This window comes from Phasianus colchicus, chromosome 23, assembly GCF_987193195.1.
Source record: "Phasianus colchicus chromosome 23, bPhaCol1.hap1.1, whole genome shotgun sequence".
Taxonomy (NCBI): domain Eukaryota; kingdom Metazoa; phylum Chordata; class Aves; order Galliformes; family Phasianidae; genus Phasianus; species Phasianus colchicus.
This window is the reverse complement of record NC_143458.1, coordinates 598369-621036: the sequence shown is the minus strand read 5'-3', so window position 1 is coordinate 621036 and position 22668 is coordinate 598369. Positions and strand designations below refer to the sequence as shown.

Here is a 22668-nt window from a genome sequence, read left to right as displayed (position 1 = left end):
TCCTTGCTGGATGTGCCTGTGGGAACTGCTTAGCTCCTGCCAGCAATCCCCTCACAATGGGGAGGAGAGCAGCACTTGCACAGTTGGTTTTACGAGCACTAAACAAGCACAACTAAAACGCTCAAGGGAGACTGTCTTCAAGCACAGTCACAGAATGTCTGTTATACTGAAGACTAAAGGATATCACTTCCAATTGGCATCAGGGAGAAGACACAGAATAGCAGAATCACAGAATTGCCAGGTGTCACGGAATCAACTAGATCAGTTTATGCCCGTGACAGGGGGCAGTAGGCCCCTGCCCTCCCCACCCCCCACCTGGGCCCACAAAATGGGAAGGAAGGGGGAAAAGGAAAAAAAACAGCGGCAACAATCTATGGAGGTAAACTTATTTTACTAACTATGATATCGGAATGCAAAATAATACAATATAATACAATCTAATTGAAATTGAGACTAATACATCAAATAAGATATGAGAGAGAGTTCCCGAGACCGAGTCAAACCTGAAAAGCTTGGAACGGCTAGGAAAGCACCCTCCAGCACCCACTGCCAGGCAGTAAGAGACCGCCCCCCCCGGAAGGGTCAGATCCCGTGACTTCCGTAATGTATAGGGATAGGTACGTAGAATTAGAGCATTAACACTTCAATTCCAGTACATGATGTTTTGATGTGGAATATTGAAAATCAAATAAGCAAAAACCAAAACCATGACACCAGGGTTGGAAGGGACCTCAAGGATCATGAATCTCCAACCCCCCTGCTACATGCAGGGCCACCAACCTCCACATTTCACACTAGACCAGGCTGCCCAGGTTCCCATCCAATCTGGCCTTGAACACCTCCAGGGATGGATGGGGCATCCACAGTCTCTCTGGGCAGCTGTTCCAGCACCTGACCACTCTCTCTGTAAAGAACTTCCCCCTGACATCCACCCTAAATCTTCCCTCCCTCAACTTCAAACCATTTCCCCTCGTCCTGCAGTTTTCTACCCTTTCCAAGAGTTGACTTCCCTCCTGCTTGTAGGCTCCCTTTAGGTACTGAAATGCTGCAATGAGGTCACCCCGCAGCCTTCTTTTCTCCAGGCTGAACAAGCCCAGCTCCCTCAGCCTGTCCTCATAAGGGAGGTGCTCCAGTCCCCTGATCATCTTTGTGGCCCTCCTCTGGACCCTCTCCAACAGCTCCCTGTCTTTCTTGTACTGGGGGCTCCAGATCTGGACACAGTACTGCAGATGGGGCCTCACAAGAGCGGAGTAGAGGGGGACAATCACCTCCCTGTCCCTGCTGGCCACCCCTCTTCTGATGGAGCCCAGGATCCCATTTGCTTTCCCACCTGCAAGGGCACGCTGCTGGCTCATGCTAAGCTTTTCATCTATCAGGATCCCCAGGTCCTTCTCCACGGGGCTGCTCTCAAGGACCGCTCCTTCCAGTCTGTATGGATGCCTGGGATTCCTCCGGCCCAAGTGCAAAACCTTGCACTGTGCTGTGTAGGACCTGATCAGGTTCACCCCGGTCCGCCTTTCCAACCTGTCGAGGTCCCTCCGAATGGCATCCCTTCCTTCAGCCGTGTCAACCGCACCGCTCAGCTTGGTGTCGTCAGCAAACTTGCTGAGGGTGCACCCGATTCCACCATCCATGTCATTGATAAAGACGCTAAAGAGCACCGGTCCCAAGACAGACCCCTGGGGGACGCCGCTCGTTACTGGCCTCACCTGGACATAGAGCCATTAATAACCACTCTTTGTCTGCGGCCTTACAACCAATTCCTTATCCATCGAGTGGTCCACCCATCAAATCCACATCCCTCCGGTTTGGAGATAAGGATGTGGTGGGGGACCGTGTCAAAGGCCGTGCTCAAGTCCGGGGAAATGACATCGGTCACCCTCCCCTTGTCCACCGATGCCGTCACTCCATCACAGAAGGCCACCAGATTGGTTAAGCATGACTTCCCCTGCTGAAGCCGTGCTGGCTGTCTCGGATCACACGCTCACTCCTCATGTGATCAAGCATGTCATCCAGGAGGATCTGTCCCATCATCTTCCCAGGCACAGAGGTGAGACTCACCGGCCTGTAGTTCCCGTGTCCTCCTTGCTCCCTTTCTTGCCAACGGCAGTGACATGACCCTTCCTCCAGGCATCCGGGACCTCACCTGACAGCCACGACTTCTCAAATATGATGGAGAGCGGCTCGGCAGCCAGCTTCTTCAGAGCCCTGAGATGCACGCCATCCTGCCCATAGACTTGTACACGTTCAGTCTCACATCTCACCATCTATCTGCTCCATAGACTTGCACACGTTCAATCTCATCAGGCAGTCTCTCTGCTCTGCCCTCACAGCAGGGGGTATTTACCACCCCGGTCCCCACCTGGAGGTTTATGGATGCAGGGCTCAGGGACGTGACAAACTCTGGAATCCTGGCTGCCAGTGAAGACCGAGGCACAGAACTCATTCTGTACCTCAGCCTTCTCTCCATCTGTTGCAGGCAGTTCTCCTTTTACATTTACAAAGGAGGCACGCTTGCTTTGACCTGTCTCTTCTGGCCAATGCACGTGTAGAAAGTCTTCCTGTTGTTTTTCACGTCCCTCTCCAAGTTCAGTTCTGCGCCTTGTGTTTCCTGATCCCACGTCTGCAGGTCCAGACATCCCTGTATTCTTCCCAGGTGACACGGCCTGTTAGCCCTGTATTGATTGCTCCAGGTGACACGGCCTGTTTGTTAGCCCTGTATTGCTCCAGGTGACACGGCCTGTTAGCAGAACTCGTTGCTCCTTGCTTTGCCCCCAGCTGCCCAGCAGGTCTGCGCCGAGCCGATGGGCTTCCTGCGTCCTCTGCTTTCTATTCAGAGGGACGGAGAGCTCTTGTGCTCTCAGAAGGGAAGGCAGCCTTGAAGAGCAGCCAGCTTTGCTCACCATCTTTGTTTTTACAGACAGATCCCCAGAGATCTGGGCCATCAGCCCGTGAAAGCTTAAAGCTCGCCGTCCCAAAGCTCAGGTCCTGCCCCACTCCTTGCCATGCCCACATCCCTCGGATCACCAACCCCACAAGCTGTGCTCACTGCAGCCAGGCTGCCCCAACCTGAACGCCTTTCACTCATCATCTCCTCCGCACTGCTGAGCAGCAGATCCAGCCACGCTTCACCTCTGGTCAGTCTGCCCAACGCCCGGAGCACAAAGTGACCATGGCTGCATTCCAGGAGCCTCCTGGAGCTCCTGGAGCTGGCCGTCTGTCCTTCCAGCAGATCTCCAATGGCTGCAGTCCTATTTTTGTAAAGATAACTGGTATTTCTGGGAGGAAATGTCCTATTTTTGGGAGAAAATGTCATACTCAGGATTGTAATGTCATATTGTTTGGAGAAAACATGAGGTATTTCTAAGAAAACTGTGACTCCCTGGAGAAAGTATCACATTATGGGGAAGGGGGGGTATTGTAATGTTGTATTTTTTGGAGGAAACGTGAAGTATTTCTAAGGAAACTGATATTTCTGGGAGGAAATATCATAATTTTGGAAGAAAATTTCATATATCTCTGATAAAGCTGGCATTTTGGGAGAAAATATCATGGATTTTGGAGAATGCTTGTATTTCCGGGAGAAAATATCGCATTTTTGGAACAAATTGTCATATTTAGGATTGAAAAGTGATCTTTCCGGAAGAAAACATCGTGTATTTGGGAGAACACTGATATTTGTGGGTTATAACGTCGTTTTTCGGCACTAGTGACATGAGAGAAGAGGCTGAAGCCCAGCTCTCTACAAGCTCCCTTCAGGTAGTTCTAGAGAGCAGTAAGGTCTTCCTGAGCCTCCTCTTCTCCAACTGAACAACCCCAGCTCCTTCAGCCGCTCCTCGTGAGCTCTGTGCTCCAGACCCCTCGCCAGCCTTGGCGCCCTTCTTTGAACCCGCTCCAGGGCCTCGATGTCTTTCTGGCAGTGAGGGGCCCAAAAGTGGACACAGCACTCGAGGTGCGGCCTCACCAGAGCTGAGGACAGGGGGACAATCACTGCCCTGTTCCTGCTGGCCACACCGTTCCCGATGCAGGCCAGGATGCCATTGGCCTTCTTGGCCACCCGGGCACACTGCTGGCTCATTTCAGCCCAGCATCCATCAACACCCCCAGGTCCACTTCCTCTACACATCTTCCAGCCGCTCCGCCCCCAGCCTGTAGCGTCGCCTGGGGTTGTTGCAGCCAAAGCGCAGGACCCGGCCTTTGGCCTTGTTGGAACTCATCCCATTGGCTTCAGCCCAGCTCTCCAGCCTGTCCAGATCCCTCTGTGGGGCCTCGCTACCCCCAGGCAGATCCACACTTCCAGCCAGCCTGGTGTCATCCGCAAACTTCCCGAGGGTGCACTCAGTGCCCTCAGCTCATCAAGAAAGATCTTGAGGAGGACAGGCCCCAGCACCGACCCCTGGGGAACAGCACTGTGACCCACAGATACCACTTTTCTCACAGATACGTGACATTTTCATCCGGGAACACTATTTTAGTCCCCTACACATGATCTCTTCCACCAAAAAACAAGCACCTTTTGTCCCAGATAGACCACTTTTCTCCTAACTATGTGACCGATTATCCGGGAAATACCCATTTTTTCCTAAAAATATGGCGTTTACTCCCAGAAATACCAGCTTTCTCACATACATGTGATCTTTTCCCCCCAAAACAAGACATTTTCTCCCAGAAATACCACTACGCTTAGAAATACCTCATGTTTCATCCCAAGAATACTACTTGACGCTCCTCAGGATCACACTTACTCCCAGAAAAATGGCAGTTTCTTCCAGATAGACCAGTTTTCTCCCAAATACACGACATTTTCTCCAAGATAGACCACTTTTCTCCCAAAGATGGGACATATTCCCCCAGAAATACCAGCTTCGTCTTAAAAATACGGCCTTTTTTCCCAAAATACCAGCTTTCTCACAAACACCTGTCATTTTCCAACCAAGGATGCTACTATCTCCCAGAAACAGCAGTTTTCTGAGAAATACCTGACATTTTCTCTCAAAAGTACTACTTGACACTCCTCAAGAGGACATTTTCTCCCATATTTACCGTATTTTCTCCCCAAAGGACCAGTCGTCACACCAAAAATACCACAGTTGCTCTCGAACAGAAGACATTCTCTCCCACCATTTCCGAGTTCTCTCCCTCAAGTATGTCATTTTCTCCCAGAAATACCACATTTCAGTGGTAAATTTCACCTTCTCTTCCAAAAAGAGGATATTTTCTCCCAGAAATACCCCTTCTCTTAGAACTACCACACGTTTTCTCCCAAAAATACTGGATGACAAAACCAAATGGGACACTTGCAACCAAGAAGAGGACTGGCACAACTGCAGAGCGGTGCCATCCTCATTGAAGAGGTGACGAGGAGGGGTACAGGGAGGGGGGCTGGGGACAGTCGGGGGACACGTGGGGTCTGCTGTGGGTGTGACATGGGGTCGGTGGTGTCACCATTGTTGGTGCTTCCCTTCACTGGATGCCACTGGGAGTCGTTGAGTGTCACTGTCTTCAGGTGACACCGTGACACAGGGTGACCTCGATGTGGAACAGCCGTGACGCAGTGTCCCCATCCCTGGCTGTCACTGTTGTTACCGTCATCTGGTGTCACCATCACTTGTGTGCCACCATCTATCGGGTGACACCATTCCCTGTACTCTGACCACCGCATGGGGCCAGGCACAGGCAGCTCTGCATTGTCACCATGCTGTCACTGAGCCTCTCACTGTTCTTTGTCACCCCTCCAGGCCCGCCTAGAGCTGGACCTGGTGACACTGGAGTCCTCTGGCACTGTCACCATCGTCTGACATGAGGATGGGGACACGCACGGTGGTGAACTCTGTGCCACCACCAGAGCGGACTGTGTGACACCAGCGTGGCACAGCCGTGACGCGGTGTCATCATCGGGTGTCGCGTTCGGCAGCCAGCATCGGGTGTCACCGTCATGCAGAGGGGACAAAAGGACCCCCAGGGGATGTTGAGCCGAAGCTGGGGACACTGTAACCAGCTGGAGGACTTCCTGGAGAAGTGGGGACACAGCATCGTGCTGTCACACCACCAAAGTTGGGGACACCTTCATGGCACCCTGGTGGTGTCACGTACTGGAGATGGGGACACCCCCACAGTGTCACCCCCACAGTGTCACCCCCACGGACCACTTTGTTCCCATGGGTCGGGGGTTGACACCCCTCACTTTTGCAATTAAGGTTTATTTTTCGATAATGGGGGTTAGGGGATGTCCCCCCCCATGTCCCCATGTAAACTAAGCATGCACCGCTGCAGTTTTCAGCCTAGGCTTTTAAGAGCAAAGCCAGAAAATTCCACACCGCTCAGTACAAAGCTGTGCGATGATGAGAGTGACTCAAGCTCTGCCCAAAGGATGAAAAGTAGCATCAAAACGGCTGAAGAGAGGGGGGACAATGAGGCAAGGTAGCAATGCAGAGAAGTCAGGAGAACACCTCTGCCTTCTGGGATCAGCCTCTCTTCCCCCAACAGGGACGCCTGCAGGGTGAGGGGCACACGCTCACTTCTGCTCAGTGCTGCCCCGAGAAACTCAGACAGCTCGAGACAGCTGTTCTCTAACTCAGCGCGCCTGTGCTCAGGCCGTGCTACTCGCAGTTCTGTGCACGTGCTTTGCAGGCAGTGCGTTTATGGGCAGGGCCAAGGACTGGTGCATCCATTGCTTCTATAACCTGCAGCATCCCCTGATGGAGATGTGGGAGTTCTGACCCAGCGCCGCGAGTGGAATAACGAGGAGGTGGTGCAGCAGCTCACTGAGTGCCACTGGACAAATCAGGCCGTGCGCTCTTTGTGAATACAAAGCTCCAATTGTTTATTGATGGACTGCAACCAGAGTGCCAAGTTGGGCTGCTGCCACGAAGCCGCTGCCTTCTGATGCTCCTCCACTCAGTCCTTCAGCTGCAGCTTCTCCATCATCTCCACAAGGCTGTTCATTGTGGAGGACTGGAAAGAAAGAAAGCGAGCGTCAAAGTAGGACACCGCTTCCCCCAGCATTCTACAATCCCCTTCACGTCTGACAGACAGAGAACAACAAGAGCCGTGTCTGTGCTCACCGAGGACTCACCTCTGCACGTGCAGCGGCAGCTCTCAGAGCAGCCTTCTTCATTTCTGCTCTCCTCTCTTTTTGTCGTTGTCGTCTTGCTATAGAGAAAGAGGAGAGAAATTCAGTTTGTCAACAGCAAAACCGCAGAAACATGGGTACATGAAAACAGGCTAGGAAGCCTCTCAAGGAAGGGTATTTCCAGTGGGACAAGCAGAAGGCCGTCATGGATTTCATGGGAAAAGAGAGGGTTACACTTTCTGGCACTTCCTTGCCATTGGACTCGGCAGCCTTCTACTCTTTTCCCCTCTCCGCAGAGAGAAGGAGAAAGCAAAGCAAATCCTAAGCAAACTCCATGCACCTGATAAGGGAAGCACCTCACCAGGGCAGCTGCAGCACCTTCCTACCTCTTCGCTTTGAGGTCCGGAACCGCTCAGTCGGCGCTGGGGCAGGCCCAGGGTGTGTTGCTGGAGCTGGCACACCGCCTCTGCTCTGATGTGGGCTCTGAGCCTTCTCCCCATCGCGCTCCACCTTCACTTGTTTCTTGGCAGGCCACAGCTCTGCTTTTTGCTCCTCTTCCTCCACTCCCTTGCGCTTTCTTGCAGCCATGGTCTTGGAGAGGGAGTGGTTGTCAACTGCAGGGGAAGGTCTTTCCCCTCTGCTGGGACCTGCTGTTCCAGGAAGCCCTCCTGGAGCCTGGAGAGGAGCTTTCGCATACATCTTGCCGTTTGGCTCAGCACCTCTCCCTGTTCAAATCAAGCAAGGGGAAGCAGCAAGATTAAAAGAGAGTCACACACTGCCTTCGGTCTGCAAAATGGGCCACAATGCTAGGAACTCTCGAGTGTTCACAGCAATGGACCTTGGGATCTTGGCTGAACTGTGGGCCATTTCCAATTGGGACAGGAAAGGCAACTGTAATCCCCAGGGATTAAGATCTCAAGCAACACGCAACGACAGCAGTCCCAGGAAAGGACAGACAGAAAGCCTAACTAGAAAGACAGTGCACCAAACCCAGATGCTGCTGTGTGTCTGTACCTTTCTTGGGGGCTGTGCCACACTCCATGCTCCTCCCCTGGCTTCCTGCAAGGCTGCGCTTCACTGCAAGCCTGCTTGCATCAGCTTCTGTCAGAAAGGAAACAAGAAAGACATGAAGAGCATCTCTTTGGAGGAGCATTTTAGCACAGCCAACCACAAACTTCTGCTCCTCAAGCGTAGTTTCTTCAATTGGCCTTTCTGCTGCTACAACGCTGTGCCATTTCTGCAGTCAGCACAGATCTGCAGTGCCCCTTCTTTTCTCCTCCATCCCACACAGCCCTTCATGCAGCCCTATTTAGAGGCAGGTACCCACACCACAGCTCACAAGAGCTTCTTACCTGGGGAGGCTTTCCGTTTCCCCCCAAGCCCAGCACCATTCCATGGACGCGCAGGCTCCGTCCCTACAACAACAGATTGTGTGTTGATTTCACAGACACCAGGAGCAGCACTGTCCTGTTAGCCCACGTCCACCACAAAAACCAAAAGACACTCTTCTACAGCCAGAACAGAAACTGATCTTTAAACTGCAGTGCGCTTGCACAAAGCACTACTGCTCTCATTCCCGCTCAGGTGGCAGCAGAGGAACCCCAGTCTGCCTGACAGCTCTGCATGCTGCAGAGCAAAGCTGCGTCAGCACACAAAACGCTATCAGCTGCAAAAGTCGAGGCACGGATTTTTTGTCCCTACAGGGAATGCACTCAGCTCTGAGCACCACCACTTACACACACACTTCTGTCTCACTGCTGCCATCTGTTGCTGTTGGCCTCTCTAATGCTTCCACCATGGTTACCGGACATCCCTGCAGTGCTGCACCGCTCAGAAGTAATACTTAAAATGCATTCTTCCATACTTCATGACAGAGGACTGCAGAGACTCACTTTTGCGTGGTGCTAAGGATGGTCCGTCCCCATCGCGTCCCTCTGTGCGCTGCAAGGCGCTGTTGGATCTCTGGCAGCCTGCTGGGTGCTGCTCCCTAGCACAGGGAACCGTGCCGCGCTGCTTCTGAGGAGAGAAATAAAGGAAGGGCCATGGAAATGGGCACCCAACGTTTGCAAAGAGATGCAGTGTTCCAGATGGTGCCAGAGATGGGTATCAGAGTGCTGAGACGTTAGTTATCACTAACGGAAACATTTGGGAGCGCATTCACAACATCTGCACGCGCTGCAATTTCTGGGCATATCCAGCTTTCTCATCGTTCAGGTGGAGAAGACGGGCGCTCTCAGACATCACTTCGGGGGGTTAAACCAACACACCTGCAAACACCAGCATTATTCCGAGGGAAACAGTGACTTCAGGTGCCACAGTTCAACCCATGCAAAATTACCGTACACAGCCTTAGCTCTTCACCACTATTTCTTCCCCACCCTTTACTACTGCAGGCAGCTAGAACAAACTTCTCAGCAGAAACCCAGGGCAGCTGGCAAACCATAACCAGGCACAGCTGGCAGGAGGGCAGTGCCCGCTCTCTGCTCCCACCCTGCCCCAGCAGGTTAAGGAGCCTGGCAATGCTGTCCTGTTGCTGCAAGTGCACAACCCAGCCGCTTACTGAGCTAACAAAGGACCAGCAGGGCTCCCCCTGCTTCACCCCTTCCCCTCCAAAACCAGAGAAAGGAGAAACCCAAGCGAAAGAAACCCAGCCATACCTTTCCACGCGCAAAGCAGCGATGGTAACTGCGTCCGTCTCCCTGCTGAGACATGCTGGGGAATGTCTCAGGGGAAGCTCAAGTTCCCGGGGTCCTCTCCACAGGGACTGCCCGCACTGTTGGAAAGAGCTGGCTTCACTCTCTCTTCAAGTGCCTCGATCCCCAAAATCTCCTTTTGGAAAGGAAAAAGGAACCCTAAGGAAAGAACCTGCAAGTGAAAAACAGTGAGGAAGAAGCATTTTCCCAGCATTCTTCTGCTGTGCAGTTTAGACTCTCGGGCAGGGCAATGTCTCGAAACCAGCTGGTTACAAGGACTGTCCCCAAAATACACCCAGCTCCTGTACAGCTGCCATGATTTCTGACAGCAAGCGTTCTCCATCTCCTCAATAGTTACGCGCCTTGAAGCACATGGCTGGTGTTGCTGTCCTGAAGAAAACTCCCTCTGTCTCACCGCCAGCCAGGACGAGGGCTGATGCAGCGTGCCCACCCCAGCCCAGCTTTCCTGCTGAGACACCTCCCGGCAACCACCCAGCACCAAACCCAGCTCACCTGCTCGGCCTGCTCAGCCTGAGCTGTGCCCAGCTCACGCACACGCCGCAGCGGTGCTTCCGACGGGCTCTCGCAGGGTGATCTCTCAAGGAAAGCTCACAGCTCAGTCTCTGCGTGCAGCACGCTCACCAGAGCACCAGCTCTGCTCACCAGCTGTGCCACAAACGCTCCCACCTCGGCGATGACTGTGACCTCAGCGAGTGCCCGCATCACTTCTGTGCTTCCATCATAAGCAAAGGGCGTGCTCACCTCCCAGATCCAAATTTTAGGAAACCAACACCACGGTCTCCCAACGGGTTTATTTAAGTAAAAGAACAGAGAAATTAAGATGACCCTCGTGCAGCCAGTTCTTGCTCAGGTGCTGCACGATCGGACCAAGGAGATGTTACCCCCAGGCTGCCTCCAGCTTGGAGGATTTGAGCTCCCAAGCAACCAGCAAGCATTTGGACGTGCCCTCCCCCTGCTTTTTACAAGGATAGACGAGTCCTTCTTGGGATGCCAGCTATTCTGCAAAGGCGGAATAGCTCTGTTCTTGGGCCGCAGCTCCATGGCCACGCGCTTCTCAAATACTGGGGCTGCATTACCTCCTGGGCATCCACACGTGCTCTGACTCTCCCGCAGGGTTTCTGGCTTCCTGCTGGGGAGCTTCTCATCTTCTGCAACATCATTCCTGCCTCCTCTGGTACCATCCTGGGAGATGCTGCGGAGCTCATGAGCCGGAACTACCTTCCTCCCATCAGCAGCTGCTCTTGCTTTAAAGAAGTGCCAGCACCTACGAATCAGCTTGGAGAAAGTAATTCTGGGGACCCAGAGACACTGCAAGTTTCAATGCAGCTCCCACAAGAACGCTGCTGTTAAATCCATAGAATCATAGAATGGATCAGGTTGGAAAAGACCTGAAAGATCATCGAGTCCAACCGCAACCTGACCATACTTCCCTAACTCTAACAACCCACCACTCAATCATGTCCCTGAGCACCACATCCAGAGCTCTTTAAACACGTTCAGGGACAGCCAGGACACATACCCAATTAGCCAGGACTGCTGAAGGATGATGGAGAGCGGCTTGGCAGCCACGTCTGCCAACCCCCTCAGCACCCCAAGGTTCAATCCATCCGGCCCCATGGCTTTCAAAGCAGGTTTTGTTTCTTTAATTATTGTCTCCCATTCTATCTTTTCTTTTAGAAAGGAATCTAAAAGATGAAAAGTAAGAAAGTACTAAACAAAATGAATCAAAAGAAATGAAAAAAGGAAAGAAAGGGGAAGAGATGAAAAGAGACGGAAAGAAAAGGGGAGAGGGAAAGAAAAGGGGAGAGGGAAAGAAAAGGGGAGAGGGAAAGAAAAGGGGAGAGGGAAAGAAAAGGGGAGAGGGAAAGAAAAGGGGAGAGGGAAAGAAAAGGGGAGAGGGAAAGAAAAGGGGAGAGGGAAAGAAAAGGGGAGAGGGAAAGAAAAGGGGAGAGGGAAAGAAAAGGGGAGAGGGAAAGAAAAGATGGAAAACAGAAAACAAAATGAAAAAAGGAAAAAAAGGAAAGGAAGGGAGGAAAAGAAGAAAAAGGAAAGGAGAAAAAACCATCCTTCCATCACCATTGCTACCACAAGCACTAAACCATATCCTGTAACTCCTAATCCAGATGCCTCTTGAACACTGCCAGGGACGGCGACTCCACCACCTCCCTGGGCAGCCATTCCAGTGCCTGGCTGCTCTCTGAGAGAACAAGTTCTTCCTTATGTCTAACCTAAACCTCCTCTGGTACAACTTATGGCCATTTGCTCGGGTCCTGTTTGTTGCCTCTGAGAAGAAGCCAAACCCCTCTTCATCACAGCCTCCATTCAGGAAGTTGTAGATTGCAATGAGGTCTCCTCTGAGCCTCCTCTTTTCCAGACTAAACAACCCCAACTCCTTCAGCCGCTCCTCGTAAGGCCTGTGCTCCGGACCCCACACCAGCTTTGTTGCCCTTCTCTGGACATGTTCCAGGGCCTCAATGTCTTTTTGTAGTGAGCGGCCCAAAACTGAACACAGTGCTCAATGCGTGGCCTCACCAGGGCTGAGTACAGGGGGATGATTCCCTCCCTGCTCCTGCTGGCCACGCTATTTCTAATGCAAGATGCTGTTGGCCCTCTTGGCCACCTGGGCACACCTCTGTCCCTGGAAAGGTGATGGAACAGCTTGTGCTGGATGCCATCTCCAGACAACTGGAAGAAAAGGAGGTTATCAGGAGTAATCAGCAAGGGTTCACCAGGGGGAGGGCATGCTTGACCAACCTGGTAGCCTTCTATGATGTTGTCACTGGCTGGGTGGATGTAGTGCATGTAGCCTTTCAGCAAGGCATTTGATACCGTCTCCCACAACATCCTTATGACAAAGCTGAGGAAGTGTGGACAGATGAGTGGACAGTGAGGTGGGTTGAGAACTGGCTGACTGGCAGAGTGCAGAGGGTCGTCGTTGGCGGTGCAGAGTCCGGTTGGAGACCTGTAACCAGCGGTGTTCCTCAGGGGTTGGTGCTGGGTCCGGTCTTGTTCAACATCTTCATCAATATCCTCGATGAGGGAATAGTGCTCACCCTCAGCAAGGGTGATCTGTGAGGCCCCGTGTACTGAAAGGCAGCCACACGGTCTCCCATGAGCCTTCTGTTCTCCGGGCTCAACAAGCCCAAACCTCTCAGTCTCTCTCCAAAGGAGACATTCCCGATGCTTTGAAGCCTTTGAAGTCACGTTCCTGATGTCCAAGTTACGTGCCCATCATGTGTTAATGCTGTTGTGCCAATCGGTGGGCTCAACAGCTGCAACAAAGACACCAACGTCTTTGGGATAGGCTTATTTTACTGCCTATGACAAAATAAAACCAACAGTAATATTGGCAGCGTCTATAGCCAAAAGAGAAGCTTAGCAGTAAAGGGAATAAGCAAGGCAGTGGGCCTACTCATTGCCACGTGAACACAGTGGTGAAGAAAGATCCACGACCAATAGCCCCAGCACTTTACCATCAGCCAGATCCGCAGTCACTGGGGAGCCCCGTTTGCAGGGAGGATCTGAAGAACCCCTCCCAGCCATGGGGAAGTTGCACAGCAATGCATCCATCCCACGAGTGAGGCATCCAGAGCCGCTGCAAGCAGCTCCAGCCTTTCTAGCACAGAGTAAACCAATGTACGGAGCAGTCCGGGGGAACAGCCGCTGCCCTCTTTCTCCTCTTGGTTTTCGCCCCGAAGCCTGGCCAGGGCTCAAGGGGAACAAAAGGCGTCGTGCTGTCAATCTTGCTGTAGCACGGGCCTCTTTGGCAAGACTGTCTGCCCAGCCCCCCCGCGTCGGGCTTCGTCGGGTAACGAACTCAGCAGCAAAGCTGCCCTCGGCTCCTCGGGGAGAGCCCGCCGTCGTCACGGAAACGCAGCGTGACAGCACCGCAGGTCCCAGCAGCCCGGCTGATGTCACCGGCGCCGTGACTTCCTCTGCCTGCCCTGGAGCCGCAGCCCGAGAGCTTTCCGGCCCCCGGCCTCCCTCTCCCTGGTCAGCGCCAGCACCGCCAGCTTTCTTCTCGGACAGACGTGAATACAGAAAACGGCAGTCGAGTCCTCCGCCCGCGGGGCAGCGGCTCAGCACGGCGCTGCTGACCGTTCGAGCCGAGCCGAGCCGAGCCGGAACCGAAGGCGGCCGCCCGACTCTGCCGGGCTCGAACGCGTCTCGATCGGCGGGGTCGGTCCCTCTCTTTCGGGGCTGCCCGGCTCGGCCAGGAGCCGCTCCCGGACACCGGGCGTCCCGCCGCTCGCAGTCAGCCGCCGGTTCTCAGCCGGCGGCGCCCCGCCGCGACGCCGACTCCGGAGGACGGCTCCGTTCTGACGCGGGACGGACGGGGCCCCGAGGCGCGGGGCGGGCGGCGGCGGGGACGCGGGGCGGCGGAGCGCCGCTTTCCCGGCACGGAATCCCGCGGCCGCCATTGGCGGAGAGCCCGCGCTCGGCCCCGCCTCTCCCGCTCTCCTATTGGTCGGCCCGCGGAACGGGGCGGGCGCTCTCGGCGGGGTCGTTTGCGCCCGCGGTCGCGCCGTCATTGCGTCATCACCGCGCGCGTCCCGCGTGGCCCAGGCCCGGCTGCCCGCGGCGCTGCCCCGCGCCGCGCGCCCGCTCCGCTTCCGGGGCCCCGGGGCCCGCGCCCCCGGATCCTTTTCCTCCGCGCGGCCTTCCAGCCGCTCTGCCCCCGGCCTGCAGAGATGCCTCGGGTCGTCGTGACCGAAGTGCGGGACCGGCGCGTGGCGGTGTTGAACGTCGTTCCGTTGGCATCAGCCGTCGGTCAGCCCGTCCAGAGCCCTGTGCGGGGCCTTCGTTTCCTCAGGCGGATAACGGGAGGATGCCGGAGCCGAGGGGCGGTGGGAGGGAGGCGGGGACGGGAGCATCCTGCCGTGCCGCCAGCAGCCCGGGGGCCGCGTGCTGTGGGTGCCGGCACGAAGCTCCGCCGTCCGTCAGCACGGGAGCTTCGGTTCTGGTGCAGCAGCAGGAGCTCAGCGCAGCCCTGCAGAGAGCGGTCCGGCAGCACGGGAAGAAGATGACGGCCTGGAGCGCGAGTGCCTCAGCAGTGTCTGCAGCCTGCGAGGAGCCGAGCCGGGCTGGGGAGAGGAAGGTGTGGGAGTCCCGGGGAGGGACGCGCGATGGCAGCGTTATTGGAAGGATCAGCTGCTTCCTCCACCGCTCCCGACGCCGAGCACTGGTTTCCTTTGAGAAGCAGCCCACTGTCACATCTGTGGGGTTCCGCAGGACACACAGGCATGGGGTAAGTTTAGGTTGGATATCAGGACAAACTTCTGTGCAGAACTTCTACAGCCGTGGGTGGGATCCCCCTGAGCTCCCCTTCTCCAGGCTGAGCAGCCCCCTCTCTCTCAGCCTCTTGTCATGGCAGAGGTGTTCCAGTCCCTTCACCATCTTGGTAGCCCTGCGTTGGACTCTTTCCAGCATGTCCAGCTGTCTCCTGTACTGGGAGCCCAGAGCTGGACACTGTTCTCCAGCTGCAGCCTCCCCAGTGCCGAGCAGAGCAAAAGGAATGGTGCAGAATACTGGTCCTTACCTGCTACAAGAGAAGTCAGGACTAGGGCTATGATGGGAGCACATTGCTTTATGATTGACGTGGAGAACTGCTAGGAAGAAGGCCTGGTGGGCCTGAACACAGATGCTGGGTGGTCCAGCTTTTGTTTCACTGGAAACCAGGTACTCCGTGGGCAGCAATATGGAGATATGTTCTCCATGCAGTTGTGCCCCCGTGGCTTCTTTCTGATATGCTTGGGAAGTCCCACTAGAACAGGCTGCCGTGTGAGACAGAAGTGAGAGAGAAGCATCAGTTGTGTGGGTGGAGTTTTACTATCTCTGTGTTCACATCTTTTATGTTTGTCTTCTTTTTTTTTTCCAGTTCAACTCTGCGTGCGTCGGTCTGCCTTTGCTAAATCCTTTTCTTGTGGCCTTAGGCAACAATCGAGGGGGTCTCAAGTTTCAGTGCTGAGCAAGAAGCGCAGGCACTCAGGAAGGCCATGAAGGGCTTTGCTAAGTTGATCTCCCTCCATGGTCAACTTTTATTTTTTCCCCTGCACTGCGAATGGCTGCTCTGGTGGTTTGATAGAGGGAAGCATAGCTGCTTGCACTGCTCTGCTGCACAACTGCCCTAAAAATTGTTGGAAAGTGGAAACAGAACTGCCCTTCGTGTCCCGAAATGCAGCTGCTCTGGTGGCGTGGGTCCTGGCAGCTTTGTGTGCATCGATGTAGTCCTGGAGCTGTTGAGAGCTGGCTGTGTGAGGGACTGGAGGTGGCACAAGACCAGAGGGCACTTCTGATCCTTGTGCAAGCATCCTGACTAGCTTCCATTTGTTTCTTGCAGGCACGGATGAAGATGCCATCACTGACGTCTTGACCAAACTAAATGTTTCCCAGCGTCAGCAAGTTCTGATCACCTCTAAGAGCACTACTGGCAGGGTGGGTGGTCTGCAGAGATGCATGAACGTGGTTGTGTCACTTGGGCGCAAAGTGAAAAACGACCCAATCTCTACAAGAGAAAGGTCGGCAGAGACTTCACCTGAGCAAGGTTTTTTTGTTCATGTTCAGTTCAGAGCAGTTGTTGATGCAAGGAGGGTTGGAGCCTGAAGAGGAGTGCTGAACAGCTCAGTTCCTCTGTCCTCAAAGGCCGTCCCTTCTGCCAACTCCTTTCTCCTCTTTGCCTTCTAGGATTTGATTGATGACGTGAAGTCGGAGCTGAGTGGGAATTTTGAGAGGGTGATCATTGGGGTGATGACTCCCACCACCATGTATGACGTGCACGAACTTAGGAGGGCTGTGAAGGTTTGGAAATCTTCCTTTTGTATTGCTTAAGTTCTGGCCAAGGACTTACTGCTTTGTTATGCATGTCTTCTCTCTCTTAAAGAAACCTGGTTGCACGTCACAAGCAGGTGCTGGTATCTTAAGTCTTGCCTTGGTGATTCCCTAGGGAGCAGGAGCAGATGAAGGTTGCCCAATGGAAATTCTGGCTTCTCGCACCAATGGAGAGATTTGTTGCATTAATGAGAACTACAAGCTTCGTAAGGAGTGCAAAAGGCTCTCTTGTCAGTTTCTTCCTGTCTGCGCTTCTTAATTGGAGGCTGTAGCACTAATGATGATGGCTGGAGTGCTGCAGTGCTGCTGGGAGCCCTGGGCACAGTTCTATACTTAGCTAGGTTACAGCTGGCAAATGTTGTGGGCAGCACCCAGGTGGTGGCCCTGCTCCTAACGGGTGCTGTGTGTGTGTTCTTGCTGGAATATGGCTGCTCCCTTGAGGATGGCATCGTATCTGACACATCTCCCATGTTTCAAAGGGTCCTCGTGTCCCTCGCAATGGTGAGCCAAGCTGAGGGGAGAAGGGGGTGAATGTTCAGAGCTGTGGGCACAGCTCTGCACTCAGTGGTGAGGAGCTCCAGGCTGGCTTTTTCTCACCCTGTGTGTCCCATGACCTGCTCCTCAAACCCAGCCTCTCCGGGGAGGGAACTCTGACTCTGGGTGTGCATGAGTGCTGTGGGCTCTTCTTTAAATGTCCCAGTAAAGTGGGTTGCTGCTTGTTTCAGAAGGAAGCCCAAAGTACATCTGAGCTGCATTTCATTTGTAAGCTAGTGTTCCCTTTGAAGGACTCCATTATCCATCCCCAGCAGCTTTTCATGAGTGGGGAATTCTCAGGAGTTGCTTCCAGTAGATGCTCTGGTGAACTGAGTCTTCTATCCTTGTGTCTTTGCAGGGAAACAGAGATGAAGGAATGTATGTGGATGATGCCCATGCTCAGCAAGATGCTCAGGTGCGTAGTAATGTGCTTCCCAATCTATTCTTGTGCAGGTGATGCGTGGTGAAGAGAAGCCAGCCTGTGAAATGGAAATAATGCTTTTAGCCTTGTTTCCAAGTCTCTAATGAGAGGTCTCTCGACAGGCTGGCTACTTGGCAGGGGCAATGAGATTTTGGCTGTGGGTTGCCGTGCCTGGTAGGTGCTTGTTGGAAAATATCCGTGATCTAGACAAGTAGGCGCCAGCAGTGCTCTAGCTGCAAGGGATTTAAGATCTCCTGTACGCCCAGTCTTCTCCATGAGCCTTACTTTGTCACCCCTAATGTCTTGAAGTGCCTGTACGAAGCGGGGGAGAAGAAGTGGGGAACAGATGAGGTGCAGTTTATGTCCATCCTCTGTACACGGAACAGGTATCACCTAGTGAGAGGTAGGACCCCTGCACAGTGTCCTGGGTTTTTCTTTCCTTCCTTGTTTGTGTGTGATGCTTTTGTAGGAGCTCTGTAGCTGTCCAGTAGATGTGAACTCTTCTGAGGCAGCAGGTGTCCTAGAGAGAGCCCCACTGCATCCATTCCATTCAGGCTGTTTTATTCCCTCCTGAGACTGAAAGGGACTTGAGAAACCTAAGTCCAACTGGCTGCAGCTCCAGCATGGAAAGCAGAGATCATGAAGTGTGACTGCCATTGGGGCAGGGGGGAGAGGAGCTAAGAAACTTGATTGGCAGCACAAAGCAGCAGGTCTTGAAAATGGTACTAGCTGTGGTAGGCCAATTTGCAAGACTGTTAGCAGTGAAAATGAATTATTTCTGTGGGGCGATCCTGATTTAGCTGGGAGTGCTGCAGGGATGAAAGAATGTTCATGCAGTATACGAGGAGCTTGTTGCAAAGCGGTCCTTTGAATCTCTGTGACTTTCTGCCATAGTTTTTGATGGTACAGAGGCATTGCTAACAAGGACATAACAGCATTAAATCTGAGATGGTAGGCAGTTATTCAATAGATTGTTTAGTTCTTGTTCAGCCTGTGCTTTTTGTTGTTGTCTGTCTGCTATTCAGCTCAGAATACAGAACTATTGTATTTCTCATAAATGCTTAGCACTCAAATATGGAAGTGCTTCACAGGCATTAATTTTTGTACCTAACAAGTTTTACTATGAAGCCACGAGTGTCTTCATCATTATTTAGCACAATAATTGCAGCAGTACAACAACCAACCTTATAAAAAATATTACATGCATTATTTTTTTTTAGCTCATCAAGGAAAGGGTTCTGTGAATCTTTACCTACACCTAGATCTACTGTGCAGTATACAAGATGGATACTCATCTGAAATATCTAGTGCTGTATCTATATGCAAAGTGTCAACCTAAATTTTTGGCTTTACAAAATTTTGATGACTATATTTTGCAGTAGATATATTTACAGCCTAGTTGTTTCTTCATTTCTTTTTATTTCCAGTACTTGAATGTATTATAGGATTCTATATGGGTTTATTTGTGTGGCAAAGATCACCTTTCTTTGTTTACTGCTCCAAGATACTCGTTTTATTGAAAATTACTCATGAAGACTTACGATGTTTCTCTGAAAATGCTGAAAATAACTAAATGGCAATCTTTAACATTTACCATTAGAAAACAAATGGTTTGTGCATGAGATGAAAAGACAATAAAATCTGTTATGTTAACAGATAGATATCATTTACTTTTAAGCAGAGTACTATGAAATCTTTTACCAAGAGGTACAAAATTACAAAAGAAGCACTGAATTTACTTCAGTCATTTTTAAATTTTACTTGAGAGTCTGTCACGGAGTTATCTAGATCAACGTGTGCCCTCGACAGGGGGCAGCAAGCCCATAGGCCCCCTGGCCCAAAAAAAGGACGGAAAAGGGGGAAGGGAAGGGAGATGGGAGCTGGGCCCAGAAACCAGAACAGCAGCAACAATCTAAGGAGGAAAACTTAATTTTACTAAACATGATATCGGAATGCAAGATAACACAATATAATATAATATAATTGAAATTGAGGCTAATAAATCAAATAAGAGAGAGAGAGTGTCCGAAACTAAAAGGCCTACTTTGAACTGAAGGCACACGGTTGGGGAGCAGACCCACACACTGCTAGGCAGTGAGCAAGAGAGCCAGAGAGCAAGATCCCATGACTCCCTCCCATGGCTTATCTTCCTCTCTGAACATGAAGTCCCCTGGGATGTGTAGTTCTTCCTTTCTTCTGAGAACCAGGCATCCAGAAAGTTGTCAGTCCACGGAACTGGAGTATTAACTCTTTAATTACCCGTGCTTTACATGATGTTTGGTGTGGAATACCGATAACAAAATTATAAAACCATGACAGAGTACTGTGTTTTGTACTTTTTTGACTTCCAAAGTCAAAAAAGAGCTGATTTTGCTGTGGGAGGTAACTATGGTTAGGAGAGAAACTGTGTGCTCATTTTCCAGAAGGTAGTACATAAAAAATAAAGAAAGATCTTGGTATTCCTGGAAATTTGAGAAATTGGAGGGTCTGCTGTAGGAAATAGTGTTTCTGTTTACAAGACAGTGACTGCTGTTTGTAATCTGTTAGAGGATGGGTATCTTGTCACAGAACAACCCTTTTGGACATCTTTATAAATGTTTTAGTAACTGAGCAATGGATCAGTGATGCAAAATACTTTCTTATCTAGCAGCAGCTCTTATCTGAATTTACTGTATCTATTGTGGAGAAAGCACGAGGTTCCAGTGCTACAGTGTTTGTGTTGTGAGCACTACAAAACTTTTTAAAACCACTGTTCATTTGCTCAATATCAAAGAAAACATTTTAACCAAACTTAAGTGCTAACTAGTCACTCGGAGGTCTTCACTACCTAAAATTTTCCTTCATAACAGAATCTTTACAGTGTATGAGATAGAAATAATAAAATAATTTTCTTATTCTTTCCCTTAGGCATTTCCTGGAAACACAAACTCTGATAGTGTGGTCCGACATGATTTGCAACACCCAGTCATTGCTCGCTATGTACGTATAGTTCCTTTAGATTGGAATGGAGAAGGCCAAATTGGGTTAAGAATTGAGGTCTACGGCTGCTCCTACTGTAAGTTTTTCCATTATATTCCTTTAAAAAAAAAAAAAATCTAAATAGAAACTGTCTTTGAATTTCAGATTAAATCTGAATCTCAAGTGCTTTTTGCTAAAATGCATGATGATATTCCAGGATTACTAATTGTAATAACTGGAGCTTAATTTAATATTTACTGTATCCTTTATTCTGAGTTTCTAGTTAGCTCTTCTATAGGAAATACAGCATTAGAATTAGTAAGAGTGCTTTGAAATCACTACTTTTGATCTTCAAAATTGTTTTTGCAGAAGACTTGAATAGACCAGTTGAGGAAAAGATAGCATTCAGATACATTTCATGCTGGGTCTTGAGAGGGAAACAAGACATAATTCATTGCCTGATGACAAAGATAAAAATAAAACAAGTAAAAATTCAATTGAAGAAGCTCATCTTGTCTAAATATGACATGTTTTTCAGAGATTTTTCCTTTAATATTTGAGTATAACTTTAGAATCTCTTCTAAAAAAAAAAAACGAGATGAGCAATGGTGCAAGTGGTTAAGAGCACAACAGATCAAGTTTTAAGAAAAGCAAGTGTAGTTTCTAAATACCATTCCTTGAATTTGATCCTGTGGGTGCTTACGTGAAGTCCACATGCCTGCAAACTGTAAATGTCTGATGTCCTATTTCTATGCAAATTTATTCTTGTAGGTGTTTTAGGGGAAATAAATACTTGAGATTTATCTTAAAAAAAAAAAAAAAAAAAAATGTTAGAACAAGTTAAGAAGCACCTATCTTGAAGACTCTTCCATTGACATCAAGTGATTTAAGGCCTATTGAAACACTTTGTCATGGTAACTAGCAATTATGTTAATTAACTAGCAAAAATATCTTGTGATTTCTGTTGCTTTGACTTGGCTATGTGCTTTCATTAAACACTATTGAGAATCACATTCTGGTATTATTTTTCCTATTTCCATGCAAAGAATTAAAGCCTCATTTTAAAATTTAGATTAAACTTAGATAATTTTTTAACAGCTGAAATAACTTAGCTGAAAAATCAAATCAAACTTGCTGCGGTGTTGGTAGGGCTGTGCTGGGGGAATTCATGGGTGTTGGATACGTTTGTAAGAAAACACATTGTATTTGTTATCTGAGGAACTGTAGGTTATCCTGCAACAAGTTGGTTCTTGTTCAAAAAGGTAGCGATCATCTGAAGTATTAGGTAGCACTGTGTACAAGGCTCTTAATGAACCAAATTTGCCATCACTCTACTAAAATATTTTATATGCTGTTTTAAGTGTAGCCAACACTATAACATGGTTGATTTCACACCATGATTACATTTTTTTACATTTAAGTATATCTACTTTGAATACAAATACAAGTATATGGAGACAGAAACCAACTTTTTTTTTTTTTTTTTTTTAATCCAACACTTTTTTAAACAACAACAAAAAAAAGAAAATATTTTTAAGTTGTAGGTTTTTTTTTTTTGTTTAATTAAATTGATATCTAATGCACTGTAAGCACGTTACAAGATGAATTTGGAGTCTGAAACTAAATGTGAGGAAAAGCACAGTTGGCTAACAAAATTATTTCTGTCACTGGATGAAAAGTTGTCTGCTTGAAAGACTGCATATTTCTGGAGAAAAATAAAACACATCTATCAAGGAAATAATGAATCAACTAAAAAAATACTGATAAAATTTGTCTTCACAGACAACTGAAGTAAGAAACCTAACCTTTTGTTTTCCTCGAAGAGAAGCATTGAACTGCTAGTATTATAAGTTATTTCAGTATTGTGTTAATGACATTAATAATAATGTTTTACATTTATATGTCTATAGGAACTTTTTTTTTCTTTCTCCTCCCAAACAAACAAAACAAACAAAACAAAGAAACAAAAAACCCCTCTCCTAAAATACTGTGTAGATTTTAGAAGCAGGAATCAGGCTGTCCTTGAGTCAGTATGCTGAAACCAGTAGACAGCAGCAGCGCAGTTGAGAAGAAAAGTTCACTGTCTTATGACTTCTTGGAAAAACAGAATAATGTTTGAGAGTTCCAAACTTGTTTTCAAA

General features: G+C 50.0%; 2 protein-coding genes across 10 annotated transcripts; one reads left to right on the top strand and one right to left on the bottom strand.

Moving 5' to 3' along the window:
• Window positions 1-6494: 6494 nt before the first annotated feature.
• On the bottom strand, window positions 6495-14023 carry LOC149915166 (zinc finger CCCH domain-containing protein 11A-like). Of its 5 annotated transcripts, none has more exons than XM_090123565.1 (9): window positions 12319-14023; window positions 10279-11050; window positions 9730-9937; window positions 8965-9088; window positions 8425-8487; window positions 8087-8173; window positions 7459-7797; window positions 7076-7152; window positions 6495-6954 (listed from the first exon to the last, which is right to left on the bottom strand). In XM_090123565.1, exons 3-9 carry the CDS (start codon window positions 9781-9783, stop codon window positions 6898-6900), a joined length of 801 nt encoding a protein of 266 aa, XP_089979691.1. In that variant the 5' UTR covers window positions 9784-9937; window positions 10279-11050; window positions 12319-14023; the 3' UTR covers window positions 6495-6897. The 5 variants fall into 5 exon arrangements, with proteins under 5 accessions (XP_089979691.1, XP_089979692.1, XP_089979689.1 ...); XM_090123566.1 differs by having other exon boundaries at window positions 12541-14022; XM_090123563.1 differs by lacking the exon at window positions 12319-14023 and having other exon boundaries at window positions 10279-11530.
• Window positions 14024-14360: 337 nt separating this feature from the next.
• On the top strand, window positions 14361-21538 carry LOC149915165 (annexin A4-like). 5 transcript variants are annotated; one of them, XM_090123545.1, is made up of 6 exons: window positions 14361-15034; window positions 15267-16040; window positions 16127-16221; window positions 16471-16584; window positions 17507-17563; window positions 20477-21538. In XM_090123545.1, exons 2-6 carry the CDS (start codon window positions 15962-15964, stop codon window positions 20666-20668), a joined length of 537 nt encoding a protein of 178 aa, XP_089979671.1. In that variant the 5' UTR covers window positions 14361-15034; window positions 15267-15961; the 3' UTR covers window positions 20669-21538. The 5 variants fall into 5 exon arrangements, 3 of the variants coding, with proteins under 3 accessions (XP_089979671.1, XP_089979670.1, XP_089979672.1); XM_090123544.1 differs by lacking the exon at window positions 14361-15034 and having other exon boundaries at window positions 15045-16040; XM_090123546.1 differs by lacking the exons at window positions 14361-15034; window positions 20477-21538 and adding an exon at window positions 17879-18364 and having other exon boundaries at window positions 15045-16040.
• Window positions 21539-22668: the final 1130 nt, after the last annotated feature.